The sequence below is a fragment of the Diorhabda sublineata genome, chromosome 4 (assembly GCF_026230105.1).
Source record: "Diorhabda sublineata isolate icDioSubl1.1 chromosome 4, icDioSubl1.1, whole genome shotgun sequence".
NCBI lineage: Eukaryota > Metazoa > Arthropoda > Insecta > Coleoptera > Chrysomelidae > Diorhabda > Diorhabda sublineata.
The window spans coordinates 30,914,898-30,942,694 of NC_079477.1; the positions used below are offsets into that span (position 1 = coordinate 30,914,898).

The 27,797-nt window shown below is 33.4% G+C and overlaps 3 protein-coding genes across 3 annotated transcripts in view; 2 read left to right on the forward strand and 1 right to left on the reverse strand.

Moving 5' to 3' along the window:
• Nucleotides 1-765: 765 nt before the first annotated feature.
• The window catches only part of LOC130443351 (myb-like protein X), a 44,553-nt gene continuing 17,521 nt past the window's right edge, over nucleotides 766-27,797 (reverse strand). The window contains exon 7 of the mRNA XM_056777922.1: nucleotides 766-823. Within this exon, the coding sequence (XP_056633900.1) occupies nucleotides 766-823 (58 nt within the window). The remainder of the gene's footprint in view (nucleotides 824-27,797) is intronic.
• LOC130443214 (uncharacterized) lies at nucleotides 2,562-8,875 on the forward strand. Its single transcript, XM_056777733.1, has 3 exons — nucleotides 2,562-2,664; nucleotides 5,588-5,775; nucleotides 7,487-8,875. The coding sequence occupies exons 1-3, from the start codon at nucleotides 2,611-2,613 to the stop codon at nucleotides 8,871-8,873; spliced, it is 1,629 nt and encodes a 542-aa protein (XP_056633711.1). The 5' UTR covers nucleotides 2,562-2,610; the 3' UTR covers nucleotides 8,874-8,875.
• LOC130443216 (uncharacterized) lies at nucleotides 12,245-22,372 on the forward strand. The gene is made up of 5 exons (XM_056777734.1): nucleotides 12,245-12,575; nucleotides 14,634-14,751; nucleotides 17,270-17,413; nucleotides 18,651-18,802; nucleotides 21,924-22,372. The coding sequence occupies exons 1-5, from the start codon at nucleotides 12,445-12,447 to the stop codon at nucleotides 22,159-22,161; spliced, it is 783 nt and encodes a 260-aa protein (XP_056633712.1). The 5' UTR covers nucleotides 12,245-12,444; the 3' UTR covers nucleotides 22,162-22,372.

The following is a 27,797-nucleotide window of genomic DNA, read 5'->3' on the forward strand; positions in this document are numbered from 1 at the left end:
TTTATAAGGGTTTGTTAAGTGAACTCATATAATAATTTGACTTTATTAGAATATTTATAAATACTGAAGCGCGTTAAATTTAGATATACTATATGGTTCATCTTCATGTCCTAGTCGTGCTGTCTCATTATCGTCTATTCTGACAACAATTTTTTTTTATTTTTTTATCATTGAGTTGACAACTCAATTATTAAAAAAGCTCAGGAAATAAAATACAAATAAGAAAATATTTTTAAAAAATTGAAATGTTATTATTAATTGATCATCATCTTCATCGGTAGAATTTGATTTTTGAAAATTAATTTCACCACAAACTACACACTTTATATTAATATCACTCATAGTTAATATTTATAAACAGAAATATTTTATTTATATACATTGTTAAACATGAATCCACATAACTTATATTAAAATAATAAAAGAAGCCAAAATTTTGGAAACACGTTGTAAATATTATCATGCCACGAACGAGTCTCTGTGATTAGCTGCGATGGCATCATGGCAACAGAAACCCATATATGTAATACTTCTTTATGGACAGTTTCTATAAGTGGAAGCTGTTCCGATTAAGGAAGATAGAATGACAACGATGTCTCCATGATGTAAAGACTACAAGGTATGTTCTTACCGAAGATCAATTTACAACCTCTACTGCGCAGTGCCCCTTTGCGCCATATTGGCTGTCACCAGCTGATTTATATTTATTTACATTGAGTGTATAGAGTAGTTAATGAAATGAAAATGCCTTCTTGTTCTGTACCTTCATGCACAAATAACAATACGAATTGTAGAGGTGAAGATATTAGTTTCCATTGATTTCCTACAAAAGATATTAAATTACTTAACGAATGGAAAAAAGTTTGTTGAGAAAGGCAGCTTAACATCCAACACGGTAAGTGTTTAAAAGTTTATACTATATTTTTTTGGTGGTTGATTTACCATTGATCAAATATTTATTTTTTGAATAGCAAGAATGTGCTCGAATCATTTTAGAAAAAGTTGCTACGTGCAAAAGCCCGAGCACTTGATTGTTAGTGGAGATACAAATATCTATGTGTTCTCCAAAGATGCAGTGCCAACTGAGAATCTATCTACCAGTGAAAGTTCATCATAAGTGTAAAAAAAATTAGCAGAAATGCTGTATGAGTATAAAATATTAGTAAGTAGCGCCATAATTACAATTTGTTTTATTAATAAATTGTTAAAAAATACGATGCATTTTATTTATTATCTAATTCTCCTTGTTAAACGAAAAAAATTATAATATACATTCTTTACGTTGCAAAAATTTTTCAATCTATCTAAATTTATTGAATTCACATTAATTTGAGCCCCGGGCCCCAGGTCCAAGAGGGCCCCATCATTTGGAAATTATTCTGTATTTTTTCATGTGTTCATACCACAAATCTAACGTATTGATATTATTTTGTGAGTTTTTCCGGGTTTCCGAATTCCTTAAGGGGCCCCGTCATTATTTTAGCCCCAGGCCTTATAAATCTTAATCTGGCCCTAAGAATTGTCCTTATTGAAATAACCTTATGCTGAAATAATTTTTCATAGTTTTGTATCACATTCGCTGCTCAACGTTTCGTCCATAACAATCTTAAAACGAAAAGATTCAAATTCCCGCATTGAATTTATTGGCCAGAAGGGGCCTCTCATTGGCTGTGGCTATCCGGCTGCGCATGAACACGCCTTGTAGTCTTTACATCATGGATTTCTCTATCCGCCGAGGTTCTAGCTCCGTTCTGCACATTCTCAAGCATGCGCAGCATAGATAAAGTGTCTCGACGAGAGAGAAAATTAATATTTTCGGCACCGTAACGTAGGGACGTTTTCTCCAATACCAACTGTTCATATAGGAGTATTACATATATGCAGAAACCAGAGTGTAGACGGAGTGAGGAAGTAATAGATAGAGAAAGAATGAGGGAGGAATACAAACGCGGAGAGGGGAATATAGGCATCACATAGCTGGACGCACTAAATTTTATGGACGGATTTTTGTTACTTCGGCTTGTGGAAATCACCAGATTATATATTTTTTGTTATTCTTGGATTATTTCCTTCAAACTGAAAAGAAAAGTTTAGCAACGCTCGAGAATGTCGTCATTTTTTTGCACAACTTTCTAGCCCTCCCCTTTCTTTACGTCATTTACGGAATTTTTTAGCATGTAATTAACTCACCCTACCTTAATCTGACGCGTTCGAGAATTTCTGATGATCAATTTTTACTGATCTGATCTATCATTGACCGGCGGATCATATATAGTTGGTGGAGGTACTTAACCGGATACAAGGTATCCCTCTGTATTTTAATCTGCCGCGCTTCAGTGAATCCCGAAGCCCCTGCCATTACTATTCTTTTTCCGGTTTATAAGGTAGAGTTTTGTTGATATTAGTAAATTACCTGAACGTAATATTGATGTTTAATACAGGAAGGATCATTTAAGCAACGCGCTTCATTTAAATTTAACACCTGCTATTGGTAAATTTCCAAACTAGCTCTCTCAACGCCACATATATGTTTAACCTAATTTTAATGCGAAAATAGATTGTAAATCTATTTTTGTATCAAAACATACATTACATTTCATACATCTAACGATGGCTACTCGTCGTAACAGAAACCGATTTGAGGAAGAATTGTTCCTGGAAGTGGTAAGTTATATATACATTAATGAATTGTACTACGTTCATTTTTGACTGTGGTATTTTGAGAATATTTTGACATATCTACGTATTGAAAGTAGGGAAGAATTATTCAAGTAAATTCATCCACAATACCTATACGTAATTCTTCTAAAAATAATAACAATATACAGGCAGAGAATTAGATTTTTGTTTTGATGATATTGTTTTTATATCACACATGAAATTTCTAGTTCGCATATAAATGAAGCAATACGTATAGAGAACTTTTCAATTCATGAGAAAATTTCAATATCTTCATTTCTTGAAATCAATGACAAATTTCTGCCTCTTTTTAATATATACAATGCAGTCTATATGCATGGAAAAAATCAATTTTAATGTTACTATGTGTTATGTGAAAAAAACCTGAAACCTCGATATTTATTCTTAAATTGACAATTTATAGTATGAAGATATTATCCCCTCTAGTACACCCTAGAAGATTTTAAATAAAAAAGTCCTCTGTTCAGCAATATAAAGTTTTTTAAATTTGGTGGAATTATAACTAGAAACTTTATGTAGAATGAAGATAATAATGTACTTTATAATTAAGTTTAATATTCAAAATGACCACAATTCACTTCTTGACAATAGCCGAGGCGAATTTGGAATTCTGGTATAACATTTTTTACGATCTCGAGGGTTATTTTGTTAATTTATTCCGTTATCCGAACTTTTAAATCAGCAATAGTGTCTGGTCTAATGGAATATACTTTAGAAATAATTAGATATTACCGTATCTGTTCTGCTAAACATCGAGAAAAAATCTTTGAAGATAGGGTACAATGGGGTAATGGCGGTCACTTAACGAAATTTGGGCATAAAAGTCAAAATATAAAACATACATTTATTCTGATCGAAGGAAAATGAAACATACATGTTACTCTAAGTCGTAAAATACAAACGAAACTGAAAATCTAATTAGTTACTTTGACGGTATTGTCGTAACATGGGGGAACACAGGGAGTGTGCCCATTGTCTACATATGACACACCTGTACCACATTTTATTATTCACAACACACAACACAACAATCACACATGAGACGAAATCTGTCTCATTATTTTCATTGTCATTACAGATATCGTCCATTTCAATATCAGAGCCAGATGATATTGCATCGTTTCTTTTTCTGATTTCGGGTGAATTTAGTATTTTTCTCTCGTCTTCGTCAAGACCTCACATTTTATTTGTTTCACCCTTGGTTTTTCCCAGTTTTGCTTTTTTCCTTTCTTCCTTTTCTTCCAATAAGTTTTTCAGTGGTGTAGATGTTAAAATACTCGAATGTCTTTTAGATCTCCTGTTCGGTTTTATCACTTTAATATTTTTCTTTGGTTTTGGAAGGAGGTCTTCAGCACTGCAATCGAGAGAAGATACTGATTTTGAAGTCGAAGCAATTACAGCAGCTTTAGGTGGGATTTCTGATGAAATATCTTTTTTAATCGCAGTGTCACCTCCATCATCAAATACTGCTATTTCTTCTGGGCCATTTAAAGCACCAGCCGCCAAAAAATCATCATCTTTGAAGACAGAAGGATCAATTGGGTAGATACCTGTTGCTCTGAAGCCTGACTCTCCTTTACCAACTGATGCAGCCAAAGCAAAAGCTTTCCGAAACAGTAAGGAAACTTCATATGGAGATATTTTTTCTCCTGCATTGGATTTCATGTAAAGATTGTACTCATTCCTATAATATGATTTGAGGAGTCCGTAGAATGCAACTTCTAAGTCCTATGCGACGTGTGGGGTTGTGAATGGATAACATTATAATATTATTAGCCCTGCAAAAATCATAGGCTGCCAAGGAGACATGACTGTCTAATATTAATAACACTTTTTCGTTTTCTGATGGTTTTGCATAGATGACAAAGTGCTGAAGCCATTGGACGAATAAATCTTTTCTGATACAACCATTCTTGGAACATAACTGTAGATATTGGAGCAGAGAAAATACTCCTACTACTGGATGTATGGGGTTCACACTCACACGGGATCAGTGAACTCGAGAAAAATAAGCAAACTAGCGTAACCATGCTATTTTTAGCCAAAAACTATTGAATGACGATACGTAAATCCATGAATTATTATTTGTACAGATTTGATACGTATTTCGCAAATTCAATTCACCAGTCCACGTATAAGGCTTCTTTTGTGTATTGTTTATATTCAGCAGGATCAATTTTTTTCACAACTGAACGTCATGTGGTTCCTGCTCAAGCTACTTATAGTTCAAATGCAGTAGAGGTGTTTTTAAACCGACCGACAAATTTGTAGTTGCAATTTCTCACAGTTACGTAGCTTATTGTGTTCACTTAAGATTTATATTTGTTATATTTTGTCATTTTGAAGTTCATCCCATCTGTCAAAAATACTCATATAAAGAAAACTCTTTTCTAGTCGAGTAAATATGGAGAAATCATGATTGAACATTATCTTCAACGTGGAAAAATAATTGGAAAGTAACGTGAATATTATCCTTAAAGTGCTCCGTCCAGTGGAATGATTTGTAAGTTGTTGTTTGTTTAAGATGGATGATGCTGAGCGTTCGGGAGCTTCGTTTACTGTACCCACATCAGAATATTTAATAAAATCTAGAGCTATCTGCAAAGTGGGTGTTGCTCAATTGCTCAATGCTAATTGAAAACTCTCTCGCATTAAAAATTCAAACAAATGTCTGGATATCTTCAACAAGATTACTTTTGGATGTGTACAAAAGATTGTCTAGGAAAAAATGTATTTTTCATAGAAAATTACCTTTTCATTTAAAAGTCACCCATTCTTACAAACTATACTTATGGGAATCTTTAATGTATAATAGTTAAACTGAATATTTCCAAAATTATTTCAAGTTGAATTGATCATTCATACCTTCTGTCATTTTTATTTTTAGGATAGACATTATTTTAATTATGATTTAGGAGAGGATAACGGAGACTCATTATTGGTTTATGGTGTATTGAAGGCTTTAGTTGAGGAAGATTATGATAGAGTGAAATCACTAGTCAGAAGAGGGCAGTCGATTAATATTAATGACAGTAGCGGTAACACTCCGTTACACGTCACTGTTCTTAAAGATAAGTAAGTTATCTGTTTAAGGGCATGCATCCCAAAATTAATAGTAAAAAATCGTTCATTCCGATACAACTGTCTATATGTGTAATCTTTGACAGTTTTTTTATTAATGTAACGTTTTACATTCTATTCGTGGGGTGAGTTAATCAACACTGTATCTTACCTTCTTAATTTATTTATACACTATACACTATTTATAATAATTCACTTACAAATTTCACTTATTAACTCGTTCCATTCACTACGACTATTTATTTGAAATTAAATAACTGTATTTACACAAATCATTAATATACCAATTTAAAATTCTACAAAGTTCTAGAACAAAAAAAAACAAAAGAAATAAAGTTCCGCCATTAATAAGAAATATGAAAGACGCCGCCCGAAAAGCGTCACGCGAATTCGCCGAATTATTAAAATTTCATAGTAGCTGGACAGGGCCGGCCTAGGGAACCATTTTGCCAACTTGTTCGTAAAATTAATAAAAATTTCTAAACTAAGTTTTGTGAAAATGTCTGTTTATTTTTATCATTTCTAATTCCTCCACTGATTGCATTTCCCATTCTTTCTCTCCTTTATCATTTTATTTCATTATACAGTGTATTAATAAAGTAACACAGCTTGCTAATATTTCAATTTTACTAAAAAAACTCCTTTCACAATCACCAAGATCTTGCAGTGTAATATATGGTCTTGGTCTTGCAGGGTCCAGTCTTGATCTTATTATTGCACCAAAAATTTTTTTAATATATTTAAATAAAAAAAGAAAAATAAATAGAGTGTTGTTAGTTTGAATGTCAAGAAAAGTTAATACAAATAAAGAGAGATAAAAATCGAAACAGGGAAAGTATAGATAACGATTTATGTCTACTTGAAGATGTAGGAGAAACAGTAGATAATGATGATGAAGATTTCTCAACTTGCACAGTAAAATGTACTGAGGACAGTTTAGAAGCGTTTATCCTGATGCACACGGACAGAGACATATTGATTAACATTCATACAAGTTTGGTTATTTAGAGACTATATGATTCAAGTTTTGGAATGAGGAGACTTATTAGCATCTAAATGGTTTTATAATCGTTTTATTCACGATTTTTTATGAATTTTTCGACAATATAGCAGTTTTATTATAATTATTCTAACAGTTAAGCTATAAATTAGTTATGAAAGCTGTTTTACATGTAAAATGTTTAGAATAAGATCTTGGAAATACATTATTTAGAGTTAAAATTGTAAGTTCAGGAGTACTGAAACTAATTTTGACACACTTAATTCCCGACATGTTTTTGAAGGTCTTTGTACGTTTTAAACATACAAAATAGTCAAATATCATCAAATATATAGTTACTTTACATCTACCATTCTTCCTATGGTAAAAGAAAAATACAGACATGATATTTACCAAGCATCGAAAGCTTTAACTTTGGGTTTTGAATTCTAAAATTTTAGTTCTAGAACGTGTTATGTTCTAGAACAAAGTTTTTTTAATATCCATGAATTATGCGTGGATAAGAACTTAAAACAGAAAATGAAGAGCAAGCAATAAGCCTTATGTTTATCTCTTGGTGGTACTTGACTGTATGGCTGGCGCTCCCGCGTATTATTTTATGCTCAACATCCTTAAGGTGTTTTGGAATGATATAAAATCCAAAAGACATTTAGGGATGATAAGTATATCCGTTTTTATTTATAACATGGTGTATTTTTATTTTAGCCTAGAAATTTTGGAGTTTTTACTTTCACAACCGAGTGTAGAAGTTAACAACAGAAATTTCACTGGTGAAACTCCTTTGTTAATAGCTATAAAATGTGGAAATATCAAAATAGCTGAAAAGCTGATACAATCTGGAGCCAATGTAAACATACCGAACTACGAAGAAGTAACTCCATTACATATGTCTGTGAGCCATGCCCGCTTAGCACATCTATTGATAAAATCTGGAGCGTATATAGACGCAAAAGATTACAGTGGAGATACGCCTTTGCATGATGCCGTTGCTGAAGAAAATTTAGAGACTGTTTGTATGTTATTATATTATAATGCCGATGCAAATGTACATGGTGTTAATAATCTCACACCTTTTATGAAAGCTATTATCTCAAAAAACGTCGAAATTCAAGCAGTTTTGATAGAATACGTAGATGATTTCAATATAGAAACATACGACAACGTTACTACTTTAGCTTTAGCTATAACGAATAGAACGCCATTTGTTGAAGAAATTATTTTGGGCGGTGCTGACGTTAACTATGCTTACGGATACGATTTGATCGACCCATTTGCTTTGTGCCTCCAATACCCAAATGCAAAAACTTTTAGACTAGTTTGGGATAGACTGATCTACAACGGGGATGACATGTCACTTGGTAGTATTTTATGGAGAATAAGTGGTACTCTGAGGAAAGATATTTTTAAACAATACGTAGATGTGATCATCGAAAGTGATAACATAAATCAAGCTGTGGAATCGCTTAATACCGCCGAAGATTTTTACATGGTGATTGTTCGATTCTGTGATTTTTTTCATCAACTTTCTTTAGATCAATTAACGAAGTTAACCTGTAGGATACTTACTTATGGTTATAACGCTACTAGTTTTGATATGAGTAAAATATTTTTGCATTACGGTTATTGCGAATTATTTCGAATCATGCTACACATGGATATTAAATATATTGGAAGAAGACCGCCGGATACATCAAGATTAATATACGATTTAAATTATAAGATGACTGATTTGCTGGATCAATTAGTTGACGTTATAAACATTGAATATTTACATAATACTATTTATCAAATATTAGATTACTGTATTTATCCCAAATTATTGATTGGATATCTGCAATTGGAAAGAGATGATTATGTAACATTTAAGATTCTTCATTTGCCTAAAATTCCATCTTTATTAGAATTAGCGAGGAATACGGCTAGAGAGTACGTCGTTGAAAAATTTAAAATAAAATCTTCAAGGCAGTTTTATACAATTATAAATTACATGAATATCAATAAAGTTTACAAAAAAATATTAACGTTTGAAAAGAAATTGTACTTTCCTACGTATTTATATTCATCAAAAAAATTAATAAACGCATCTGAATGAATTATCAATTTTTTTTATTCTATTTGTTTGTTGACATCAATTTTTAATCGAGCGATTGAGGATGATTTTTAGCAAGTGAAGGAGCGTCCACATTATGCCAAAACAGGCCGTTCGGCCTATGCCAAGTGGCAGTTCGGTTCGGCCTATTCGGGTCGGCACGACGTCCACATTGACTGTGCAGTATAGACGTCCCGAATTGTTGCTGAACCGCGCAGTTGTGAAAAATTATTTGAGCATTGAGCGTGAATTGCGTGATTCGTGTAAAACAATGATCAGCGATGATGATGCGATTCTGGCTGCAGCTGCTGCTATTATCATCTGCGTTACAGCTCGTCAGAGCCGATGTCTTCGCTATCGAAGATATTGGATTCGTCCCAGCAGTCTCAATGGCCGAAAAAAGTAAAGGATCAGCGAATCAGCGAAAGGATCGCGCATAGAATACTATACTATATAAAATGTTCCAACAGAGGAAAACACAAAAATTTTGGGAAAAAATTCATTTGTCAACGTAATATTCTTTTAGCTCCATACACTGTTCCCTGCAATGTTCAATAAGTTCGACAAGCTCCTCCAAATAGCCATTAACTGCCGGAGCCATTTTTTCAAGTCTGGGAACAGAAAATAATCCGAGGGGGCTAAATATAGCGAATAGGGTGCATGTGGTAGCAATTCAAACTTTAATTCATTAATTTTAGCCATTGCAATAACGGATGTTGGAGCTGGTGTATTGTCTTGATAAATTAACACTTTCTTCTTAGCCAAATGCGGCCGTTTTGCTTGGTTCTTTTCTTCAAAACGTTGCAATAAGTTCGCAAAATACTCGCCGCTGATGGTTTTTCCTTTTACAAGATAGTTAATAAAAATTATCCCACGCGCATCCTATAAAACCTAGGCCATTAACTTGCCAGCAGATGGAAGGATCTTTGCCTTCTTTGGAGTCGATTCTCCCTTTTCAGTCCATTGTTTTGAATTTATTTTGTTTCATCCGTAGTTATGAAAACGGTGCAATTATTCGGCTTTATTTTTAATTTCCAAACACTCGATGGAAACATCTTGACGACGTTGTTTTTGTTCTACTGTGAGCAAACTCGACACACATCTTGCGCACAGCTTCCTCATGTCCAAATTTCCAATTAATATGCGATATAACAAACTTTTTGAAATGTCTACTATATATGCTAGCTCGCACACTTTCATTACAGTTTTGTGGATTTCCTTCAAAATTTCTGGTGTCGTCACCTTATTTGGTCGATCACTGCGATGTGTCCAATGCTTCCAACGTTGAACGCTGATATGACTGGAAGAATCGTGTGGTCATACTGCGATTGTCGAATGTTTTTCTTCCAATGTTGTCATTGGAACGTCGATTTTTCTGAGCCCCGTCAAACGAGTACCCACCATTGGAAAAAAGCTGGAACCAACACTTGTATAACAACACTGACTTCTTGTCCTCTTGCGTCTAAATGCTACGTGTGTTGCCTGAAAAACCAAATTTGCCAGTATCATCCAGTTTATTTTAAAATATTTTATATCTGTTGCATGCTGTTCATCACTATTTTGCCACGTTTTCGATCCCATTAGTTTAGGTACGGCTTCGTTTAATGTTCAGCCAACGACGGAAAGTGAATTTTGGCGCAAACGCATCTTGTAGTATCGGCTTTAGATATTATATCAATTTTTACAGTAGGTATCTAGTTTGATAAAACATTTTACAGGTGATAGTAGATATATGATACTTTTGGAATAAAAGCTTATGATCAGTAATCATTTCTAATCTGTATACTGGAATACTGTGAAAGTTAGTGATAGAATAAATCATGTAAATAAGCTAGCTGATAAAAAGTTATCAATACTTGAAGTGTTTATTTGATAAAATTATTGATTGCAATTTGAAAACTGTTCAAATTATTCAAATTTCATCAAAACAATTTTATAAATTATCATCGCGTTTATTACGACTTAGAACACTCGCTTGCCAATGAATTGAAATCGTTTGTGCTTAATGAAATTGAAAAAAGAATGGGTGCTATCGATAGAGTAACTCCACTCGCCATAGCAACTGTATTGGATTCCAGAGACGCACTAATTGCTCTACAACAGTCACCAAAATTAATCACTAGTAAACAAGAGTTGGAAATCATCACAATCAGATGATGCAATTTTTGATGAATTATCAATCTACTTGTGTAGTCTAGTAGTAGGCTCTATGAGAATCATTAGAGATTTAGCAAGATCTAAAAATTCAATTTCATAAGCTTTATAAGATTGCCTTTAACTATTGTCGGAACTTCTGTTTCATCCGAACGATTATTTTCAAAGGCTGTTCAAATAGTTAATCAGCAAAGAAATAGAATGAAAGGTAAAAGTAAGTTTTGGAGATACCTAGATTAATGCTAGTATTAAATATGTCTTTATTTTTTTTTACTGTTTTAAAGTTTTGTGGTATGTAATAAAATATTTCTATTAATTTGTTGTTTTCATTTCACTTGCAAATGTAGGTATAACTCATCTCAGTCATCTCTATTTCTATTTAAGGAACACTCATAGAAAATCACTATCATTATACTACTAGTTCAGCTATATTACTCTAGTCTCTGATTCTACATTCACACATACAAAATCAAGGACCACCAAACTTTGCGTTTCCCTTGGAAGAGGTAATATTAAACTTGGAAAGTATTCGATAGTAAAAAATATCGATGTTTTTTAGCAATATATCGACGCTTCAATTCGATGTTTCAGTTCTTTACGACGAATGATGAAACGCATGTACTGTCGAGTTTACCGACCACGTCTCCTCCACTTACTTCACGAGGATGATTTCAATTGCAGCTGATGGGTGAAATATTTGAACGCGGATCATAGTTTTCGAATAGCCCTGATGTAGTCCAAACCATTTCTAAAGGATTAAACAGACAAAATACGTTATCCATAACATACCCGTTTTTCAACTTTTTAGAACTCCTTTTTGTAAGAATCTTTTTAGGAATATTCATATTTTCAATTTTCATATATGTTAATAACATTTTAAAGCTAGTGGTGGGTATTTTGGTTAATATTCGGTAGGAGCTGTCATATCTTCGTGGCAATTGTGGCACGGGATTAGGAAATGTAGCAAGGAGTATATAAGACTGAAATTTAGGTAAAAATAAACGCAGTCATAATTGAATACGTCAATAATTGAGATATAGAGCTGACACTCCACTCAAATAGCAAAAAAGGTTGTACCAATTTGGGGGAACATGTTACTGCTTGATTTAGGTGCAGAGTTTAAATGTACTAGTTCGGATCAAAACAGACTAATTAAAACCGTTTAGCAGAAATTTGAAAAAATGTCCATAGAACCTGTGTTCATAATACTGAAACACCTTGTACCGGTATCACTATTCATCCTAAGCACTTGAAATAATCAGATTAAACTTAAAAATAATGAAAAAACATATGAACGTGTCTGATATTGTTAACAGCTATGGAATATAGAATTAGAATTTAAAAACAATGAGATAAAGAAAAATATCTTTCTATAAAATCAATTGTAATAATAATTATTATTACAGAAGATAACTTCACAATGAAGTCGTTTGTGCTAATTTTTCTTTTTATTGGGACTGTTTCATTATGTCAAGCATCCAAGTTACCCAAATACGAAGTTAATAAGGCCGTGATACATTTAATGTTACACAAATATGTACAATCGCTAAGGTAAGTACAAATATTTTTCTTTCAAAGACATTTTCGTCATCTCTTTCGTATGCAAGTATCTTATTTTATACAGAAATCGATACTATACATATAATGGGCCTTTGATTTAATATAATAAGTGTTTTGGGTTTTTCATACAAGGATTAGAAGTATTTTAAGCAAGAACTTACACGTTTCATTCTTTTTGTTTTCAAATTAGGTTTGAATGTCTGATATATCGCAATTTAATAAACTAAAGAATTGCATCCTATCAATCAGTGTTGTTTCAATATCTGTATTTTAGATATTTACAGGGTTACAGCACTCACGACAATCACATTAACAACCACGTTTTGAGCGCTGGAGTAAATATTAAAAAATGTAAAAACAGATAAAATAAAACAAAAACTTTAAGAGGTTATGTTACAATTTGTAAGTTATTGAATTTTTTATTGGAGTATTTATCTAATTTACATTAAACAAAATCAAAATGTCGACAGCATCTAATAATGGGATAGATTCACATGGTTGCAATCTTTTTTGCGTAAAGTTTTGGAAATTCCGTTAAATCTTTCATCGCTCACTTCGACCCACCATTTGATATGGGTCGTGCGTTATGGCATCATTAATGACGTTCTCGCCTCGACCACAATGCCATGTGGGACTTCCAAGAGAGTATTTTAGGTGTTGTGAACGCTTAGTGGAATACACCATTTGTAAGGACAAAACTATTTGAAGTGAAGTATATAAATCATATATACTTCCCGTAGAGACATTCGACCTGGAAACAATGACACCTCCAAACTAAGCCTCGATTAAGAACAAAAACACAGAGGACAATTGAGAGTGTCTTGTTAGGAATCTAGCACTGATTTACGATCCATCAAGAGACGAGCAGGAGTCATGGACATCATAAGCTGAGTTGAGATAACAGTAAATGGAAAACGAGACCGAGAAGGATGTACAGAAGATCACAACACGGCGACCAAGTAGGAAGACCCCAGAAACAGTGGCTTGATGATATTAAAATAGTACCATGCCGACATTGGATGCAAACGAGACAAGACAGAATAACGTAGAAAATATTACCAGAGGCCTATGTCTAGGCGTGGATGCATAACGGATGATGAAGAAGAAAAACAAAGAAAATGTTCATGATCGGAATAAATCTAACTCCGAGGATGCGATGTATGATGTAGCAAGTATGGTCGGTAGTAGTAGGCAGTACTTTCCATTCCAATTCATTAATTGTTTCCAAAGTTCGTCTCAAACAGTGTTTCAAACAGTTTCATTGTCTTGTAGAATATTAATATTTTTTTTGCCAATCGCCGGATACTTTTCATTTGAAGATTGTTCAAAATTAAAATCTGTATTAACAGTTTTTCCGAGTATGAGCATTTCAAAATAAGCAGTCCCTGGTATCGCAAAAATCAAACTGAAAGGCCTATTTGGAATGTAAATCCAACTTCGCAAAACTTTGAGTTGATTCATTTGGAGAAAATCACTGGCTTTTGCAGTTTGGATATTCATATATATCATACTTTTAGTCTCCAGTTTCCTATTTCTATTCTATCATTTAATTTATTTCAACACTTTACACTACACTTAACTAACTTATATAATTTATTTAAATTCTTCAAATACTTTTTTATTTCGTTCTGTTTACCATGACTATTTATTAAAAATTAAATAACTCCGCTAAACAAACGCTTTTTATATCCAAAACGTATTTCTCAAAAATTCTAGAAAATAAAGAAACAAAACAAATATATAAATAAAAACCTTCCTAGAAATTAGTTCAAAACAAACGATGTAAACAAATCTGCTATGAAACAAACATCAAACGAGTTCCGCGGTATATAAAAAATATATTAAACGTGCCGCGCCTTCCCTGAATTTTAGAATTCCACTACAACCGGCTCCAAGAGACTTGTGTTTTTAAATTTATTAACAAAAGCCATAAAATGAAGCTGGCATTATGTTAACTGGGGTACTATATTATAGTTTCCTATAATTATGTTTTGACATTTTACAGTTTCTTCTCATATTTTTTCTGATAATTAACTAATATTATTTCAGAGGTGCTGGCATTACAGCAAATTTAAATGAGTTTGCAGAAAAACTATTCACCAATATTGAAACATATGCTGTTGCTAATGGATTTGACCCTAGTCCTCTCAATAATGTTTCAGCAAATGTGAGTTTCAACATATTTAAATTAATATGAAATAATATTGATAAAGAGAATTTTTGTCGAAGTACTTCTTCCAAATTAAATATATCTGTCAACTGAATACACTGTTTACACCACCAACACTCACAATTACACTGTCTGACGCGAGTTTCGATAACCAGTTTACTTTGAGTCTCCGAAAAAGAGAACTTGGTTATCGAAACGCGCGTCAGACATTGTAATTGTAAGTGTTGGTGTAGTGGTGGTGTAAACAGTGTATTCAATATGAATATCGCCAACGGTTCCACAAATTCCTTCTTAGTCATCGCTCCAAATTTCGGAATAAAATTTTTGGGACTCACTGTGTTTATAAGTGACTAAATCAATGGTAGTAGGACATGAGATGTGACCAATCTTAGGCTTACGTGAGCGACAAACTTTCAAACCAATGTTTAGGAGCATCCTAAGTGGGCGACAGGAGAGACGCTTTGAAGGCGTGCGTTGCGAGCGTATTTTGATATTTCAAATCTTGCAAATATTGTCTATCTATCGCAAAGTGCAGTTGCTGCTGTTGCTGTCATCGGCGTCACATAGGACGCTCTTTTTAGAATACACGAAAAAAACTTTGTATTTCTTAAAAATGATTGAAGCGGTTTTAACCATGAAATCCTATGAAATATTCATGTTCTTAATGGAAAATGATAAGCAGTTCCATTTGGTGCTATGATTTCACTATTCATAGTCCTATTAACTATCAATTTCTATTATAAAAACAAAACTATTTATAGTGAGCAAATCAAGCGTTCCGCTGGTGCCACTTTTGTCGCGTCGCTTCTGTCGGTCACGTAAGAATGGACGTTAGACTAATGTTGAAACTTTCACTAAACGCTATTTCTAGCGAATTCGTTCTGTGGCACATACAACATAGAAACTCAACATTACATTACACCACATTATGTAACATTCGTTAAGTTTAATAAAAATAATTTCGTTTGAATGAACTAAGCAAAAAGGAGCCAATATAGCCGTTATTTGAAAAATACATCTGTGAAAAACTGACAATTAACAGAAATCAAAAACGACTTGCTAGTTAACGTTCAACACGTTCCCGATTACTACCGCTTTCGGTATGTAGCTGAACTAAAACAATTATCACTAAACAAAGTACCCAAAGGGATGAAACCTAAATTGAAAACTTGTCGTTAAACATCTTATTAGCACGGTTTATTATGCATGTAATCTACAAAAGAAAAACGGAAAGCGATTCATTTTCCAATAGCCTCCGCTTAGTTCGATACACTTGACTCAGCGATGTTCTAACATCTTAATTCGTTCGAAACGTTTTCACGTCGCTTGCCCTGCGGATACAATGACCTCATCATTCGACTCAAATTACTGACCTGCGAGTGACTGCTCTACTTTTGGAAACAATAAAAGTTCCATGGGGTCAGATCCGGATCCATCCACCCATTATGGTGAATGGGTCAGTAATTAGTATCCCATCTTGACCTATTTGGGCGTGGCAAATGCGATAGTGTGAATCGACGCGTTATCACGGTTGAAGAGTTATTTTTCTTCATCAAATGGGCCCGTTTATTCTTCTCAGAAAACGGTCACCATAATCTATCTCGCCAGTAGAACAGTCTTCATCACTGTTTAGACTGTTCCTTAGTCTCTGGTGCATGCCAGTGAATCCATGTTTCGTCTACTATCACAAAACGACTTGGAGCCCCCCCTCCGAAACGCTAGTTGTGTGAAGAGAGCAAACCAGCACCCACTGCGCCGACAGCTTACATATATCCAAAATTTCTTGCAAGATATCATCTATGCGATCTTTTAATGCTACTGTCTCAGCTATCTCACGCACCTCCAATCGGTGGTGTGTAGATGCTAGGATTTTTGTAGCTTAATCAGATACGCTCTTTGATTTCGCTGTGCGATATCCCTTCTAAAAATATACGAAATACAACCACGATTCTAGTTCAGCTGAAATTTTCACGGTAGTCGTCTACAAGAATGTACTGCACATAGTGAATTGTTATTGTGGTACAGGCGTCAATGAGCGGTGAAGCTACTTAGCGCGCTTGTCTTCGTAGATCATATTTTTAATTGCTTGAAATCGCATTTAAAAGATTACTACTTATGAAAAATTGTAACGAAGGACGACATTTTAATCTAAAACTGAAAAAGCTCTTAAAAATCAAATCAAATCAAAATGATGAAAGTTTGTAGGAAGTACTTAAATATTGACTGTAAAAAATACTTTAAAGGTATCAATTTTTAATTAGTTTCTCTAGATTTCATGAAAATCTTCAAGGATATTTGTATTATTGTATGTATTAACAACGCTTGATTCTACACCGTTCAAAGTATCAAATTCTATACTTATCAAACGGAGGCTCTTATCATTTCACCATTTCTACCAACCCATTGTTATTATTGGTGCACCCTACCATCCCCCTATTATCACTACTAGAAAGTCATATTATAACACACCAGTTTCCTTTCCTTGGATGAAAAAAATAAATTTTCTGTTTTCCAGCTTGTACTTGTAGATGTTGAACTAACGAACGGAACACTCCATGGAATTTCAACATTAGACAAATATGATGACGTCTTAGTTTCCTACACACATGATGATAGAACATTAACCATTACGTTGCCAATAACATTTACAGAACTAGGTGTAAGTATTTTAGACTAAAAATTGTATTATAACACACTGAGATTCAATTTATTCAGTTCAAGGACTTCACAAAAATTGACATTATGAAACGTTCAGTATTTTCTCGAATATTCATGTCCTCAAACAATCTCCAAAATATTTGGTGTAGGTACTGAGCATAATAAACTATTATGGGTCTTTATGTCTTTGAAAATTTATAGTGAAACATTGAACATTCTTATTCAGTTGTTTTTCATACTATAATCTTTAAATTGTTTTCTGTTAAATAACAGAAAATTATTGCTCCGGATAGCTCTCTCTACACATCTTTTCTGTTATCTTGTCCTGTTTTATAGAGTCCTTAGAAGAATGGAAAATGAACAAGGAGTAATGATAACCATAAATACTCGTAAACTTCGACAAGCCAGCAAGGCAAAACATTTGAAAAAAGAGGTCCGGAAAGGAAACGAACATCCTGCCTTAAGAACCTTAGAACCTAGCTCATCTCTCGCATTACTGTCTTGATGATCACCAACATCCGTCACGAATGGACACCGCAGAGAAATTTGGCATTATTATAATCTGAAAATTTCACCTCTGTAAAGCTAACAGAGTAAATCACCGAAAACGAATGTACTACTTGAATAAAGTGATTTTTATGTGCTAATTATTTGCCGCAATGAAAAATTTGGTGCTTTTTTTATTTCTCTCGAAATTGAAAATTGAAAGTGCTAGGGTAGCTTACTATCAAGCTAGCAGAGCATCGGTAATCTTTGCGATGCTAGTATTTGATTTATCATAATATTTTTGTGTATATCAGAATCGAATTATTAATTTTTTTCCCGGAAATAACGCCTTTTAGGTCAAAGTTACCATTTAAAATAAACGTAAGTCATCTTCTTGACATCGGCCAATTAAATTGTAGTGCTTCAAAACCTAAATCTTCGATTTTCTCAAAATACAAGCCATGCGAGTCCAGAGCTACCCTCTGATAAGAAAATGGACTGTTTTTGCGATGTCGCCAATTTAAATGACAAATTTAAATGCTATTATTTCTTTGAGAATATCGCATACCTGGACTAACATTCCTAAAAGGTCCAAGCTACCATCTGATAAGAACATGGACTATTTATATGATATCGCCAATTAAAATTACCTCACATTTTCAATAAATCATTCACTTCTATATTATTTATTATTATACAAACAATAAAATTTTAGTTATTAAGAATTGAATGTTTTTATTTTTCGTTTTTAGTTTGAATATAACTATGCATTACATATAATGGGAATAGGTCCATCAGGAACTATGGATGGTCAAATTTCGAAATTTAAGTTTTATCTTGAATTATGTTTTGACATCGCCAACTTGGAATTTAGTATAAAAGAATTAAGAACAACAGACAGTGGGTAAGTATGTTACAGAAAATATCTTGTTATTCCAAAAGATATCGAATTTGGATAAGAATTGAACACTTTTGAGAAGTCTCGAGTCAGTTATTCCTTGTTATACGTATGCGGTCCATGAGCTCTTAGCCTAACATGAATAGAACGGTGAGAAATAAACAAAACTGTGATCCATTTTCAATATATTCTCCCTTTATTTCCACACACTTTTCAGAACTTCCGACTTAAGTTTCTAGGGCACTATAAAAATATGATGTAAAAAAATATCGTACACCGCCACTTAATTTCATCATCGCTGTTAAATATTTCACATCCTAACTGGGCTTTCAACTTTACGAACAATTAATTGCCTGACGGGACCAGATCAGGCTATAAGGTGGGTGTTTCTGTGGAGCCACATTCGTGTACAGTAGCCTTGGAAAGCACAGCAGTGTGAATTGGTGTCCTCACAGTCCAAATATATTGCAGCCATCACTTTTTGGTGCTTATTGTGATATTTGCTTTTTTGGCCCATGCTCTTCTTTCCGACGCCACTCCATAGTTCCATTACCTGTTACAATTTCCATTCCACTTTCTTGGTCCTCCTGCAAAGCTCTATTTAGTATTTTCTGGAGTACTACCGTCACAGGACCATCCACACGTTGATAATCTTCTAATTGTTCCCGTCCCCAGTGAAACAACTTGAACCAATGATTGACATAATTCACAGTAATCAGCCGCCATTCCCTTTTTGATTTGTATTGGTGTTAATCCACTCAATTCGAGACATTTTTCAAAACCACTTAACTGAGTAGTCGTTCGAGCGCTACTAGTGGATACTACTAACCTCATACTGAAAAAAAGATAACGTTAAAATCGTTATCTGCAACTAGATGGTCAGCTCGATATGAAGCAGTTCAAGTACTCAATCAACATTTTAATGAAATAATTGAGACTTTGATTATTCTTGAAGCTAAAGAAATTCAAATTCAATTAGAGCAACTTGAGACAGGATTTATGCAGATACTTTGGTATGTTTTACTCTCAAGCTTTAACGCTGTTATCCAAAGATTGCAAAAAATTTATTGAAATATTGCTGTGATTATATTTGATCGATGATTATCATGGTTTGATCAAAGTTGCTGATACGCGAAATGAAAAAACGGCTTAAAAAATTTTGGAAATTCAAGAATATAAAACAACAGTTTGTAGAATAAGAAAATTACATTGATGAATCGCGGGATGGAGATGTACAACTGTCAGGTCGGGACCATTTTAGAGTTGATACTTTTAATGTCATTCTTGAAATTCTGAATTGCGCAAAAGATTTGCAGCATATGAAAAAAATTCAGGAGTTCTCAGTTATCACTGAATTTGGCAACTTGGATAATAGAGTCTTCAGATTTCGAATCCTCATTAGATAGCGAATTTCTGCACTTCCATGCTTATTTACTGAAAAAATGATAGGACGTAATTCACTTTTCGATCTTTTGAAATTGTTGCATGCAAACGACTTTTACACTGAGTTTCCAAACGTGGAAGTTTTCTATCGAATATTTATGACATTAGCTGTAACAAACAGTAGCGCAGAGCGATCGTTGTCATGTTTGAAGAGAGTTGAAAACTTCTAACGTTATACAATGACTGCTAACAGACTCAATAGCCTTAGCTATTCTATGCATCGAATCAGACATACTTCAACGTTTAAGTTGCGAAGATTTAAGGTAATTACCCACTTGTCGGCATCGGACTGACTACACGCACTCATCGGACGGATCGGATTTTCCGAGTGTGATTAAAAACTTTGATTCAAATGGATCTGCGCGCACAAATTGGCTATTATCGTATGTTTCGGAGATCGCCAATGCCGACGAGAATCCGAAAAGGGACATTCATTCCGAATCATCCGTATGGAGGGTTAACAGTATCAGGAATTCCTGGAATATGCGCGCCCCCTTCTTTCTCTCCGTACGGAGCCAATTGTAGTTAGAATATTCAATCTGACGTTTAGCACGTGTTGGCCCCGTGTCGCCTATCTATGTATTATTTATTAATGTATCTAAAAGTTCTTGATTTCAGGTCCCTTCTCTTTTAAAATTAGTTTTTTTAATAATTTTCGGAAGATAATATTTGACATTTCAACTTTTCTCTAAGAGACCTATAATCAAGAACTTTTAGCTGCATTAATATATCAAAAGATCAAAGAAATCAGAAATTTATATTATTTATTACCTATTTATTATAATTTCTCAATATCCCTATTGTACATTTCACAAAAACTCACAAAGTCAAAAACCAATCGCTCGAGACTTCTACAGCGACACGATGTCACTCAAACTCACGACTGGCGAGAGACCTCGGAATCGGTAATTTGTGGAGCTTACGTACCTGCGTGCGCAGCCGTCGAAATAAATCCGATCCGTCCGTTGCGAACGCTCCGTCCGATGATAACAAGTGGGTGACTACCTTTACTCCACCAATTCACAATTCAAAAAGTCAGACGTGTTTGATGTTAATATTGATATTACAAAAAAGTTTTTCGATTATATAACATATAAAAAAGTTTCTGCAATAAATCAGTTATTTTAATTTTGAAAAAAAATTATATATATAAACTAACTAAAGTTAAAGTAGAATTCCAGTATTGGAGCGGATTTTTTTCGGGTGCCAGGAGCGGCATTAAGTTTAAATCCGGCCTTTATTTTCTAATATTTTTCTCGTTGCCACGCCCGCTTTAGATGTTTGTTTCCAATAATGTCTTAGCAATACAATATTTATTGCACTCCATATTATTTATTGTAAAAATATACTGTGTTGTCAATGAACAAATCGAAAATGCTTCAAAGAAATTTTAAAAAACTGTACTCTTCCTAGAGTTAGAGACGAGTCTTGACAAGTTATAACATGTTGAAATTGAAGCGTACAAACATTATTTATGGGACACCCCCTGTGTATATAAAGTGGGTCCAATACTTTTGACTGGATATCTATTTTTGAAAATTAGTCTTTAACTATAATCACGTTTTGATTAACCTGTGTGAAATGTATTTTCAACAATTATATTTGCAAGTATATAGACTTTTTTACAAAAATGTTTTATTTGAAAAATTATTCCTTTGTATGTATCTAATTTTTTTTATTACAGTCACATCTCTGTTCACTGGCATGGGAATATAACTGACATAATTCTTAACATTCTATCGGAATTCGTAACCACAATTTTGCATCCTTTAATACAAGGAGTTATCGAAGGAATAATCAAGACTGTGGCATCAAAAGTAGTAGACGATATTAATCAAGTACTTTACGATATAACCCATCCTTCTAATACCACTATCAACATATCGGATATAACGAAATTTACACAGTATTCATTGAATTAATATTAGTTCAATTTCGAACACAGTGTATCAAATTCTAAATATATTATTCCTCATATTATAAAATATATTCAGTTTAAAGCAATTTCTCTATTATTAGGTAGTGTTTGATTTATTCGTCTCGATTGTCGAATAATATTTTGTTCTTTCCTGTTAAGTAAAATTATCAAAGTTGTAACTTGTACCTAATTAATAAATAATATTAGTGATTGGATCAAATTTTAAATTGCCTTTCATCATACGCTAGTTTTGATGGCCTAGGGTTGTTTATCTTTGGAAGGCAAAAGAGCTTTACAAAGTTACCAATGACAAAATTGTTTTGAGTGTTACAGTGTTACACTAATCACTTTAGGTTTGTTCCAGCAGTATACTCTGATCATATTTCAAACTTTGGTGCACTGCGCATGACGTGTGTTTATAATCTATTGAGCAATGAAACGAATTTTCAAAATCAGCTAATGCACAAGCCACCAGGGGGTAAACAAATGCTTTTTTCGTAAGTTTTTGTGGTTTGTTATTTGATGGATTTTAGACCTTGATGTTCCCAGTTTTATTGCTAAATTGCTTCTTAAAGAAATGCTACGAAGAATCCCGACTCTACAGTTATTTTTGTAGCGGATGTCTGCGGATACTGCGCTTTTTATTATAAATAGTTGGCGGTTCTGCTAATGACATTTTTTAAGTGCTGTCATGTTGATTTTTATTTGACTTCATATATTCAAGTTCGCTTGTAATTTGAAATTACTTTGTCAAGTAATTGATAACTCTGTAAAACCATAAATCGTGTTTGAATTTATTTAGATTAGAATATGAAAATCACATCATGTTTAAAGTTCGACTAACTGCGTTGTGTTCGGTGTTTTGTGATTGCCTCAAACGCTAAGTTCGAGTTCGACCAGCTCTAAAATGAATTGCGTGAAAGGTATCAAACCATTGAAAGGTGTAGAAGATTGGCCGACGTCGAAGGATAGTGTTATGGACGTGTTGCATGATGCGGTCGGAATCGTTGAAGCTACCAGGTACCAGGAAGAAGACTGAGTTTTCATCTGAAACGCCAAGTAAGACTGAAAAGGCAAAACCCGAAGAGTACAATAAGTGTGCAGCTCAAGCTAAAATAATCATTTCTTGGTGAATTAGCGACGATCTTCACCAGCAAATTGCAGGTAGGCTGTCAGTTAAGGTTTATGGCACAACAGCCGATTTTGAACGTCTTTCACGAGTTTCATCCTGTAGCGAATTGAATCCGGAAAACAAGCGAAACATGGTGGCTCAAGATGTTAATGGTGTTAACCAATACGCCATTGTTGGTTTAATCAACTTCAGAAGTCACAGAAAATCATCGCACGAAAATGTTCGCGATTAAATTTTTGACCAATATAAAGTATCTGTATCTGTAAATAGCACTCTTATGACATCACGTTCTGAGTACGTTCACCATTGAAAATATCAAATTTTATGATGACAATGTCACTTTTGACATATTCACAACAGTGAAGCCATATCCCAAAATTTAAGTAGCAACCCTTTTAGTTTAAATGATCGTTGCAGAATCGACAATCCAGTAGACTCACGTAGCAACACGAGTTTGAAGTGCGTTCTGAATGTCGAAATTATTTAATGTACAGTTTTATAGATTGATTTTGTCTGATCAAATGTTTATCAGCTGAATAATCACACTACCTACATGTTTTAGTCTCGGTGAATGAGTATCCATAACATTTTGGAGTTAACAGTTTAGTTATAAAGGGTTTTACGGAAACTATAATTGAATTAACCAGATTACGATCCAGTGGTACAATCTAGCTTCCAAACCAGCGAAGACCGCAGGATTCTCCTATTCTAGAGCCTTCATGAGCTACAGCGAGGGGATTATCCAGGCTACTATGACAGAAAAGGCATTCCTATACTCATCCCTTCATAAATCTTGACTATTATCTTCTATTAGGGGAAGGAACGGGAGAATGAATAAATAAAAATACCGCATATAAATAAATAGGTTTACTAGATTGTAAAATAAACTGTAAATTAACATGTTTTTTTCTAATATTGAATATCACTAACCTGTTTGGCTATATAACTTCAAAATTGGCACAAATATTGTGCAATACACTTATCTGATTATAAATGGGCAAAATGAACGAAATAAATACCTTCAACCATTTGAATTTATTAAGTTCGAATTAACTCTAATAGTTTTTGGTATTTCTAATACAGACAACAAATGTGCTTTTTGGTGAAACAATCGAAGAGTTTAATTTCAACTAATAAAATTCTTCAAAAAAGTTATATAAGATTTTCAGCTACTTTTAGAGTTGCTTTATGTTTTTAATAACTTATGGAGATTTTTTCCTCAAAGATAAGCAACGTTCTGGTCGGCCAACTGAAGTTGATGATGACCAAATCAAAGTTATAATTGAAGAGGATCGTCATATAACTGTTCGAAAGGTTGCGAAGGGGCTACATGTATCGCACACAACAATTGGAAAATTAAATATCTTGGGCTAGTTGAGAAGCTTGATATTTGGTTACCTAACAAATTGAAAGAAATTAACACAAATAATCAACATTTGCGATAAACGAAATGAGCCCGACCCTTTCTTGGATAGAATTATCACTGGTGAAAGAAAATGTGTTTTATATAGTAAGATAATTCAAAAACGATCATGGTGCAAATACGATGAATCAGCAAAAACCACATCGAAAGCTGAAAAACAACAAAAAAGCTCATGCTGTCAGTTTGGTGGGATTACAAAGGTTTTGTGCTTTTTGAGCTGCTTTCAAGGAACCAAACGATCAATTCTGATATTTACTGTCAACAACTCATGAAACAATCACAGAAAAACGGCCAGAATTGTCAAATCGGAAAGGTTTAATATTCCACCATGATATTGCAAAGCCTCACATATCTTTGGCAACTCGTGGAAAACTATTGGAGCTTGGAAGGAAGTGATGCCCTCATACAAACCTGATCGGGCACCATCTGATTACCATTTATTTCGAAGTTTGTAGAATTTTTTCAATGGTCAAACTTTCACAAATGACGATGACCTTTAATCGCACTTGGTCAGTTTTTTGCTGATAAGAACCAGATATTTCATGAGCGCGGAATCATGAAGTTGAAAGAAAGATGGCAAAAGGTCATTGAGCAAAATGGAAAATATATAATTTATAAAAAACTATTCTTTGTTAAAAAAAAGTGTTTTACTTAAAACCGAAATTACTTTGTCGCCAACCAATAATAGAATGTATTATATTTATTGAAATCATTGAATTTCGAAACATTACTCTTTTCAATAACATACTTTTCACTTTCCTCATCCCTTCAATTACAACGGGGGCACGTGTACCGTAAAAGTTGAAACAACTATTTCAACCCCTATTCTAAGTATATCCATAGGATATACAACCCAATATAAACCGTTTTAATCTCAAATTTTCACGTCTATTGTTTTTATGGAAATATAGGTTTTTTTCTTTTACTTGATTAATTTAATGTGTACTACGGTAAAGCTGCTACTATATTACCACTATTCTTCAGTAAAAATTACAGCTTTTTTTGTCCTCTTCATTCGATCTCTATTTCGTAAATAGGTAGAATATTGTAAAAAAGGAAAAGGGACGTGTGAGAAACAAAAGTATATTTTGGAAACGAAAATAAATAGCTTTCAAAAAAGAAATTGCAATGATTGAAAAGTGCTGGTATTTTTATATCGCTTTTTCAAGGTAATATTATGTGAAACCGATTTTAACAAAAACATTCCTTACATAGGAAACTAAATAACGTGATACAAATCCAGCATACTGCATTGACAGACCGACGATTGAAAAAGCGAGATTGTGGATTATTCTGCATGAAATTTTGGACATAAGAAAGTTCTTGGCACGATGAGTACTGTCTTTGTTTACTGTGGGAAACCTCAGAGCAGTGTTTTAAGCGCCATCCTAAAGAGTTTCCGCGTCATTTTATGACAATAAACGAAACATAGATCCACTGGTACACACCAGAAATCATGAAACAGTCTGAACAGTGGAATATTGTTTTTCACATCAACTTTTCCATTAGAAAGTCACCATTTTAAACACCCTTTCCTGTCTGCGAGTTTCATTCTGGTATAAGCATAACTTGCAATTGGTTGGTTGATATGACTTGATACCAATTTTTAAATAGTTTTAATGGACTCTTACCGTATGTGCAGTGAAGAGTTTTTGGCATATTGTATCATTCAAGATATATATCGGAGGTAGGTGTGCTTTGTTGGATTTTGTCGAGTCGAGCTTCGTTCTTTGTTACAGAAATTAGAAATTGACTTTCTTAAAAAAATTAATTCGAACTTAAAATTTGCTTAAACAAACCCAAATCTTAATTCTAAGAAATTAGAATAGTATTCTAGCTTTTTTAACATTTTTAGTTTTTAAACATGTATATTTGACATAAATACCGTGATGGGATATTGAACGTTCTGCAGCAAAGTAGAGCGGACGAAAAAGCGTTTTGTGTATAATTTGATGAAAAATAAACGATTACTATTTTTTTAAAGGGAGAAATGGAGTGAATGGAATGGAATTGCTTTTATCCCTCTCCGACAAATGACAGAATTCGGGAAAAAACAAATGAACCACAACGTGGATTTGGCTGACTATTTCCTTCGAAAAATTTAAGCCAACCAAAAAGCTGTAATATTTTATGTTTACCTAGCAACGATCAAATTTCAGCGATAATACTGCACTAGTGCAAATTATCGATAATTTGCATTAGTGCCAAATTTTCGTCTAGGATTAATAAACATCATTTGGTTTTAATTTTATATTTTAAGAAAAGGAACAATTATTGTTTATTTTAAATTAAATTTTTCTCAGGAAATAGTCTGTCAAAATGCCCTCTCGTGCATGTCAAATTCTCTCATAATTTCTCACAAGTAACTTTGCAGTATCCAAGTTTTTTTTCAATTATTGGAATGTCCTCGAATTTATTCATGTCAAACAATAAAAAAACTCAGATCTCACGCATGACTAGATGGATTAGGATGTTAAAAAAATATGTTGTGATGTTATATAGCTTCAGAGGTGGGAAATCACATCAAAGTATTTCACACATATTTTATAGTACGAATAATACTTAGTCGTGTATGGTACGTTTTTATTCTGCAATAGTTCCCCCGAATAATAAAAAAAATTTCAAAAATCAATAAATAATAAAACAAATATATACAAAACTTTTCATTTTAGATATATATCAAACATTATACTGCAATAAATCATTGGTGGAATTGTCCAGAAGGAAATACAGTCACAAAAACATGGAAAATAAGGAAATTAGAAATCACAAAAGAAAATTCGAATTTTTTCGAAATAGTGATGTATAAATATATAGTCATAGGTTTAGTTTATAATAGTGCAGTCGAACTCATATGATTATTAAAATAACATCGTTCAATCGTTTAGGAAAATACATATTAATAAGAAATTGTTCCTTTTCCTAAATGACTTCATTTTACTGTAAAAAAACCGTAGAACCCAGCAGATATAACGAAAGTTAGAGAGATCGGAAGAAACTTGGAAGAGCTCTCAACATAGAGATGAGGAAGTTGCTCAACTACACTAAAAATAATCAATAAATGTCGAAAAATCAGCTGGATCTT